At 41.9% G+C, this 9,064-nt stretch overlaps 1 protein-coding gene across 1 annotated transcript; it reads left to right on the forward strand.

The window, feature by feature from the left end:
- The first annotated feature begins 712 nt into the window (after positions 1-712).
- Positions 713-3,170, forward strand: LOC122052844 (glucan endo-1,3-beta-glucosidase 10-like). The gene is made up of 2 exons (XM_042614575.1): positions 713-2,300; positions 2,379-3,170. The coding sequence occupies exons 1-2, from the start codon at positions 1,122-1,124 to the stop codon at positions 2,451-2,453; spliced, it is 1,254 nt and encodes a 417-aa protein (XP_042470509.1). The 5' UTR covers positions 713-1,121; the 3' UTR covers positions 2,454-3,170.
- The last annotated feature ends 5,894 nt before the right edge of the window (positions 3,171-9,064 follow it).

The raw sequence follows: 9,064 nt of genomic DNA on the forward strand, positions 1-9,064 counted from the left end.
ATATTACAATACATAAATCACAATGTAACACTATTTTATCATTAATTATAAGCTCAATTTTTTTTAAAAAAATATATTTAAATTTTTAATATTGCTCTAGAACTAGAAACCTCAAATCTTATCTTTATAATGGTTCAAATTCTTTTATTGAGATTTTTTTTTATTCAGTAACTAGAAAATTAATTAGGTATTATTAATGATATATAATAAATTACTAATTAGCCCTTAATTAAAGGGCTAAATGGAAATATGGAATATGGGAATCATAATGGCCCTTAATTTTCAAAAACTATCTCTCTATATTCAACCCTTCTTGTTTTTAGACCTAAACAATTTTGAAAAATATATTTTACCTCATTAATATAAGTTATCTACAACCACCACTAATTTATCAATTTAAGAGCAAAATTTAAAACTAAAGTGATTTTAAAAAAAATCAAAAAATTTACTTTGAGCTTCAATAGAATAAAAAGTTTCAGATTCATTTTAATTTAGTTAGATTTAAATTGATAAAATCCCTTAATGTCAATTTCAAAGACAGATTTTTATGATGAAATTTTTCATATAAAAATACAGAGCTCCACATGCAATTTTTAAAAAAAAATCCCACTTTGCGATATTATGTCATGGCAAAAATCATAATGGTATCCATATTTATCATCATCATTAAAGACCAAGATTTTTGTAATTTTTTTTAACAAAAAAAACTGGATACCTACTATGTTTTTCTTTAAAAAAATCTCTTTTCATACAATACAATGCATTTAATCAATGCATACCATCTTAGAAAAAAAAATATGAAAATTATTACAAATCCCTCTCAAACCTTGGATGTGAACTAATGATCTCAGCATTCTCAAATAATCTTTTGGGCATATTGATGCATGAATTGAATGAATGGTGTCCTCCACTCTTGTCCCATTGCCATAGATAAAGCCTGAAGCTTCCAAGTCTGCCTCTTCTCCCACCCAGAACAAATGCACAAAGCATGTTCTCCTCTTTCCAGTTCCATCGATCGACGTTACAATTCCTTGTCCTTCTATTGATTGAGAAAAGATGGAATTGAGATATTGAAGGAGTGAAAGCTCAGAATTTAGTACCTGTGAGTTCTGCTATTGGCAATGGCATTGGCTGCCCCCTATCTGCTTGCCCTATTCCTTGCCGTCGCTGGGCTCGCCACCCCCGCTGCCGCCACCTCTGCTTCACAGGTGGGTCTTAACTATGGCCGCGTCGCCGACAATATCCCTCCTCCCGAGGCCGTCCCCGCCATTGTCGCTTCCATAGGCGTCGGCCGCGTCCGCATCTACGACGCGGATTCCCGCGTCCTCCACGCCTTCGCTAACACCGGGATCGAGGTCGTCGTCGGCCTCCCCGACCAATGCCTCGCCTCGATGGCGGCCGATCCAAACGAGGCCCTTGCGTGGGTGCGGGCAAACATCCAGGCCTACCTCCCGGCCACCAAGATCGCCGCCGTGATTGTTGGCAACGAGGTTCTCACCAACGCCAATGACACCGGCTACGCATTGGCCCGCTGCCTCGTCCCTGCCATGGAGAACATCCACTCGGCCCTTGCGTCCCTTGGCCTCGATGGCACCGTCGCCGTCACCACCTCCCACTCCCTCGCAGTCCTCGCCGTTCCCTCTTATCCGCCTTCCGCCACCGTGTTTCGGCGCGAACTCCTCCCCTTCATCTGCCCGCTCATCGAGTTCCACGCTCGCACCGGCTCCCCGTTCTTCGTCAACGCCTACCCGTACTTCGCCTACGAGCAGGAGAGCTCCCAAGTGGCGCTAGGGTACGCCCGCCTCGATCCAGGCGCCGCCAGCGTCACCGATCCCGGATCTGGCCTTTGCTACACCAACCTACTTTACGCCCAAATCGACGCCGTGTACCACGCGATCGCAGCGGCCGGGGCCGACGGTGCGAAGCGAGTGATGGTGTGGGTTTCAGAAACAGGCTGGCCGTCCGCGGGCGATCCCAATGAGATTGGGGCAACGCCGGAGAACGCAGGCAAGTACAACTCTAACCTGATGAAGCTGGTGGCGGCGAACAAGGGAACGCCGCTGATGCCTGGGACGCCGCTCCGGGCCTACATCTTCGCGCTCTTCAACGAGGACCAGAAGCCAGGGCCGACCTCGGAGCGGAACTACGGTCTGTTCAAAGCCGACGGCACCCCCGCCTACCATCTCGACATCACGGTGCCGCCGCAGAACGACACCTCCTCCGGCGGAGGTCCCGGCGATGGCTCGACATCGGCGCCCGACGGCGGATCTTCTGGATACTTCAGCATCTCCTCCGCAGCGGTAAGTTGTAATTGCATAAAGATAATTATTGCAATTTTTTCCCTTTTATCTTTAATATCCACGCTATGCTTGAAACAGGAGATGCGATCGCATTGGCAACGAAACTTGAAGGTTTTCACATTGGCAACCCTCGCAGTCGTCGTCTTCAATTAGCGATCGAAGAGTATCAATTCTTCCAGATGATTTTCTAATTGGGCTGTTGGAATTTGATCGTTATTGCCTCGGTAAGTTTTTAAGGAGGCCAATAATACTCTCTACTGTGGAGCTTTTTTTCCCCCTTTTTTTTTTCTTCTTTCAGTTTAGGAGCATTTTTCTCAAATGCCTGAAGCTGAAAGTTGTCATTGCTTAATCCCGTTTCAATCTTAGAGACAATCTCCAATCACATTCCATTTGGCCTTCGTAGTTACAAAAAAAGGGAATGTCAGACAAAAAACTGCATCCTGATACATTTCGCGATAAATTGATGGATAGAAACCCCCTAAATAACCAAGGACAATCCCAAACCGAACTTCTCCCAACCCACAGCTACACTTTAATATTATGTTGATCGCTGCCCTCCGCGAGCAAGAACGATTCATGTAAGAACGACAATTGCGTCCATGCTATATAGTGTTCCTTGATATTCTTCTTCTATGCTCGTTTTCTAGGTGTTTAGTTTTCTTGGGGAACTAGTGCTAAAAAATACAGTTTGAGAAATCTAACAAAGATTTAAACCATCAAAAGCAAATAAGATATACTTGTTACTCATATTAAAAACTTACCATACCTATGAAATAAAGGCAAGTTCGCAAACTATGATTACATAATGTTAGAAAAATGTGAATAGAAAAAAAGCGTAGAATAAAGTAGATTTTATTAAGCATGAATTTTTAGTGCTACGTTGGTAGTTGCATGACAATGAGATCAATTTATAATGCATCATAAGCATTAAGTTGTGAATATATATATATATATATATATATATATATATATATATATATATATATATATATATATATATATATATATATATATATATATATATATATATATATGGGGAGTCTCTCTCTCACGCGGATATACGTAGGGGATGCAAATTAGGACTTGAATTGTACTGAATCAAAAGTAATTCGTGTGTGAGCATGACTTATACATGTCAAATGTCGGACCGGTCAAGATAAAATTTCTCCAAGTGCATTAATGGAGAATCCATAACCGTCCGAGTGAAATGATTGACCATTTACTACAGTGAAGGTATGAAACTTCTATATGAGCAGAAAAGCAAATGCAAGAGAAAGGGCACTTCATCCACCTTTGTCCCCCTCGTTTCTTCCTCTCTACTGAGCAAAATGCATGACAGTCTACCAGTGATAACGTTCGGCTACAAACTCAGTTTGTCAAGACCAACCCATGTTTTGTAGTGATCATAGTTTGTCGTTGTATCTTGGGAAACAGACGTCCATAAAGGTGATGAATCTGTTTTATAGAAATTGCATCAAACACAAACCTTGGCTTTTCCTTTTCCCAACCGGGCGACCCATTCGGTCTCGGCCTCTTGACTTAGTGTTTGGCGACCCGCTTGTCACCTCAGCCCACTCGGGATACTTAGTGTATGTCCGCATCGGCCGGTTGGAGGGGGGAGGGGGTGAATATCCCTGAAATTAAAATTGATAATCTCAAGTTAACTTACTTTAGCAGGGACATAATATTAGTTAAACAAAATAATTATTTAAAAATATAAAGTAAGAGACTCAGAAAATTTCTTGATTATAATTTAAGTGGTTGTTAATCTAAGACAAATGAAAAGCTCTAAAGATCTCCTTCGTTGAGAGCAGAGAAGCCTTTTACACTCTTTGATAGCTCAGAAAGTTAATAGAAAGTAAATATAGAATTTGTTGTTTAATTCCTAGTTTCAGGGGATTTTTTATAACTTCTGGAATATGTTACCTTTAGTTGGAGGCGCCTCCAAGAGGGTCCAGGGTGCCTCAAATGAGGATAGAACTTTATCTAACCTCCAACGGTCAGCCAACGATTGTCTCTTGAGTTGGTGGCACAAGGGCACCTACATACTACTCCATGACGCCTCTTAGGGAGGCTCCAGGGCGCCTCCAACATGGTTGGAGGCTCCTCGACCAAGTAGGCACAAGGGCTCCTCCAATCATGTTGGAAGCGCCTTCCACAAGGTAGATCAACTTTGAAACTGATTTTCTTCGCTTTGGTTGATGCTCTGGTTATTCAGAATTGAGCTCACCAGAACCCAAATCCGAACTTCTTCTCAAGAAGGTTACCTCCCTGACTTTTTTTCCCTCGGATACGCTGCACGCGTCCTTCTCGTCCATCGGTGTATTCTTCCACAACTTCTCGTCCTTCAGATGCACATAACTCATCGACTCCTTTCTCATGTCATCCTTCTCATCCGCTACATCTTCCGATCGACTTCTTGTGTTCCTAAATTTCTGCACATTTAGATACAAGGCATCAAACACAATAATACATAGCCTGACTTGGTTGACCACATCAAAATCAGCCCGAGGTACTTATAATTTTTTCCTTTTTGATATATATCAACCCAAGTTAAGTTATGATAACAAATAATAAAATAACATATGAAATATTAAGTAAAAAGATATTGCAATTATTAAGTACAGAAAAAAGAGACAAGATTGTTGGGAGATTGTTGGTGCAATATTCCCTAGGTCAAGTTTGACCTAGTTTGACTAAGCTTGAATTGGGTCAAGCTCAAGTCTTAATGTTTATGTTTTGATGGTTTGACAATACATGTTGATAATACATGTTTGACAATACATGTAGACAACACATGAAGATTGCAGGTGCAATTGTTCATGTGTGAAGATTGTGATGGAGAGTCAAGTAGGTCAAGGTTGACCGGATACTTGACTGGAAAGACCTGGTGAGTGAAGTCAGACAGAAGGAAAGTCCTAGTGAGTGAAGCTAGGCAGAAGGAAAATCCTGGTGAGTGAAGCCAGGTGAAAGTCCTAGTGAGTGAAGCTAGGCAGAAGGAAAATCCTGGTGAGTAAAGCCAGGTGAAAGTCCTAGTGAGTGAAGCTAGGCAGAAGAGAAATCCTAGTCAGTGAAGCTAGGTGAAAGACCTGGTGAGTGAAGCCAGGCAGAAGAGAAGTCCTAGTGAGTGAAGCTAGGCAGAAGGGAAGTCCTGGTGAGTGAAGCCAGGCACGGGGAAATCCAGATGGGTCAAGGTTGACCAGACATCTGGTGAAAGTCCAAGTAGGTCAAAGGGATTGACCGGATACTTGGCAAGAGGAGAAAAGTCCAAGTGGGTCAAAGGGATTGACCAGACACTTGGTGAGAGAGTCTTAGCTGGTCAAGGGTGACCAGATGCTAGGCATGATGTACCAACGGGTCAAGGTTGATCGGATGTTGGTTTGGGGGGCTTGGGACTTGGTTTTGGGCAAAAACCAGCAGCTGGATCGATCAGCCGATCGATTGGCTGGAGCCCAATCGATCGGTCGATCAATTGGGGAGTCCCCGCGAGAAGCCTTCGTCCCAATCGATCAGTGGATCGATTGGGAGGCAGTTGCGAGCGCACAGAAGCCTGCTGGATCGATCAGCCGATCGATCTAGAGGTCCCAATCGATCAGTGGATCGATTGGGAAGCTGCGATTTGTCACGATAAGCCCTGGATCGATCCGTTGATCGATCCAGGCATTTCCCGAGATCACAGAGGCGCTCTGGATCGATCAGTGGATCGATCCAAAGCCTCCCCGATCGATTGGGCGCAATCCAATCGATCGGGATCCGACCGTTGGCGCAGATAAAGGTCGTTGGCGTGCGTCTTCTTTGGTAGAGAACTTCACTGATTGATCTCAGATCTTCACTGTGCTCCCAGAGCTTCTCCACAAAGTTCAGATCACCAGTTCTTAAAGGTTCTTAGAGGTTTTCCAAGTCAAGAGGCGGATCTACAGCTGAAGAAGAAAGCTAGGGTTAGGATTTTCTATACTCATTGTAAGCTTTTGCTTGTATTTGTGTATCCTTTCCCTTTCTTCTTGTAGTGTGAACTTGTAGGGCTTCTCCGCCTTCGGTAGTTACCGAAAAGGAGTGTTCATTAGTGGAGGTGTGTGTGAGTGTGTGGATCCTTGGACTAGTCACCTCCTTTGGAGGTGGATACCAAGTAAATCTACTTGTTAGCATTGTGTATATTGTTTCTTGTATATTTTCGCTGCACATCTTTGAAGAAACAAGCAACGCTGACCACGAGCACGCGACGAGCTATTCAGCCCCCCCTCTAGCTACATTTTGGTCCTAACAAGTGGTATCAGAGCGAGGTCGCTCTTCACCGGAATCATCGTTGGAAGGGGCAAACAAAACAAGCAAAGCTAGAGGGTGAAGAAGTTGGAGCAAATTCATCAAAGTCAAAGAATTCACGAAGCTCAACTTCAAGATGTAATTCCAAGATGGACTTGGATTTGACACGAGGGTGGCTCCACCATACGCTTCAACAAGCTTCGATCTTTGGAAATCAAGAATCGAGAATTTCTTAATGGTGGAAATAGAGCAATGGTTTGCTCTTATGGAAGGCTTCGAAGCTCCAACGAATTCAAAGGGCAAAGTTCTCGAGAGGAGCAAATGGAGCCCGGAGCAAGTCCAAAGGTGCGAAGCAAATGACAAGGTAACCAAATTATTGGTTAATTTATTGCCTAGCACAATTCTATACAAAATTGGACAATATGAAGATGCCAAAGAGCTTTGGAGCAAGTTGGCTAAGCTCCATGAAGAACCCTCCACTGTACCAAATCAAGAGGAATCCAAAGAGGGCGACTCATTGGAGCAAGACAAAGAGGAGGAGGACTCCGAAGTTGAGAGATCCTCAACTTCCGAAGAAGAAGAAGTCCAAGAAGCATCATCCTCAAAGGAGTACAACCAAAAGAACAAGGAAGGAGCATATTCCTTGTTTAATGTGCAAGAGGATGATGAAGAAGAAGAAGCCTCCACCTCTAGGATTGAGGGGGAGCAAATTTCGGTGACACCGGATCAAGGAGAAGAAGAAGCCTCCACATCCAGGTCAAAAGAAGAAGAGGATGAAGAAGCTTCCACCTCCACAAGTAAAGTAAAATCTAATGGAGAAGCATCACTATCGGATCAAGAGGAAGCCTCTACATCCACATCACATGGAGGACCAAGTGTCATCCCTACATATGAAGGTAAAAATATCTCAATTAATAATAAAAATCATATTATATGTTTTGAGTGTAGGGAGAATGTGCACTACAAGAGCAAGTGTCCCAAATTGGCCAAGAAGAAGGGTCAAGTGGCACAAAAGGGCAAGGAGAAGCCCAAAGAGACCATCCCCAATACAAAGAAGAGCAAGAAGCACATTGTGTGCTTCTCTTGCAATCAAAAGGGGCATTATCGAAGTCAATGTTCTAAGGGGAAGAAGGTGGTCAAGGCTCAAGGAGGAAGCTCAACTCAAGAGGGAGCCTCCAAGGTAAAAAGGAAGGTATCATTCATTGAGTCTATCCCTTTAAATTATGGTAAAAAGCATGATAGTTCTAGTTTATATCACTTCAATGCTATTTACCATGAAAACAGGAGGCATGATAAAGTTAAGAAAAATCATGTAGTTTTTCATGCTAAATCCTCTCAACCTAGGTTTAAAAGGGTAGATAGGAATTTAGGCAAGAACCCTAAGGATTCTAGGTTTTTGCTTAAGAAAAAGAAAAATCAAGATTTTAGTGAAAAATCTAAGGTTGAGGAATTATGGAAGGAAAATCAAGTCTTGAGGTCAAGACTTGATAAATTAGAGAAGACCCTTAGAAAAATCACAAATGGAACATAAGGGTCTAAGGGTAAAAACCTAGGTTTAGGACAACAAAAGCCATCCAATGGCCATAGAGGTTTGGGATACAAACCTAAGGCTAAGAAGGATGAAATTTTTTACCATAGGGTTCTATATAGTTATGGAACCAACCCTAGGTCTAAGGGTCAAGTCAAAAGTACAAGGGAAGTTATCCCTAGGAGTATTTTTGCAACTAAAGTGACTAAGACTTTTAAGAAGTTTAACAAAGTCACTAAAAAGGTCACAAGGAAAGAAATCCCTAGGGTTGACCTAGAAAAGATGACCAAGGCTTCTAAGAAGCCAAACAAGGTCACTAGGAAGGTATCTAGGGAAGTTATTCCTAGTGAATACCTAGAGCATACAAGGAGCACCAATAGGTTTTGGGTTCCTAGGAGCATTTTCTCTACCCCATAGATGGGTTAGAGAGTGTCAACTCTAAGAAGAAGGGTAGTTAACCCAACTTTGAAGAAATTGACACTTAAGGAGTATTTTCAAGGTTATTATTAACCTTTGAAAATGAAATGGATTTATCATTTACTCTTTGGAAGAGTAAAATGTGCCTAATTCCGGATATATTGATTTTAATCTTAATTGGCACAATTTAGGAAAACATAAGAAATATCAAGTTGGGATTTTGATATTTTTCTTAGTAATTTAATGCAAATCTAAGTCTTAAGTTAAAATGCTACTCTTGTGGAAGAACGAAATATGTCAACATTTGAGGAATAAGATTAATTTCAATTGGCATAAGTTAATCAAGAGAACTAGAAATGCCAAGTTGGGTTTTGACATTTTCTTGAGGAAATTGGGCAATCTAGGTCTTAAATCTTATTTTAGCTAAGACTTAAGGATACTCAGATAGACAACCTAGGTATGTTATTTATGCGAATTTACCATGCTTTGTTTGCCCATGATATGTCATGACATCATATTTATTTATTTGTATTTTGCATTCATGACTTATTATGAAAAA

Source organism: Zingiber officinale, chromosome 3A (genome assembly GCF_018446385.1).
Source record: "Zingiber officinale cultivar Zhangliang chromosome 3A, Zo_v1.1, whole genome shotgun sequence".
In the NCBI taxonomy this organism is placed as follows: domain Eukaryota; kingdom Viridiplantae; phylum Streptophyta; class Magnoliopsida; order Zingiberales; family Zingiberaceae; genus Zingiber; species Zingiber officinale.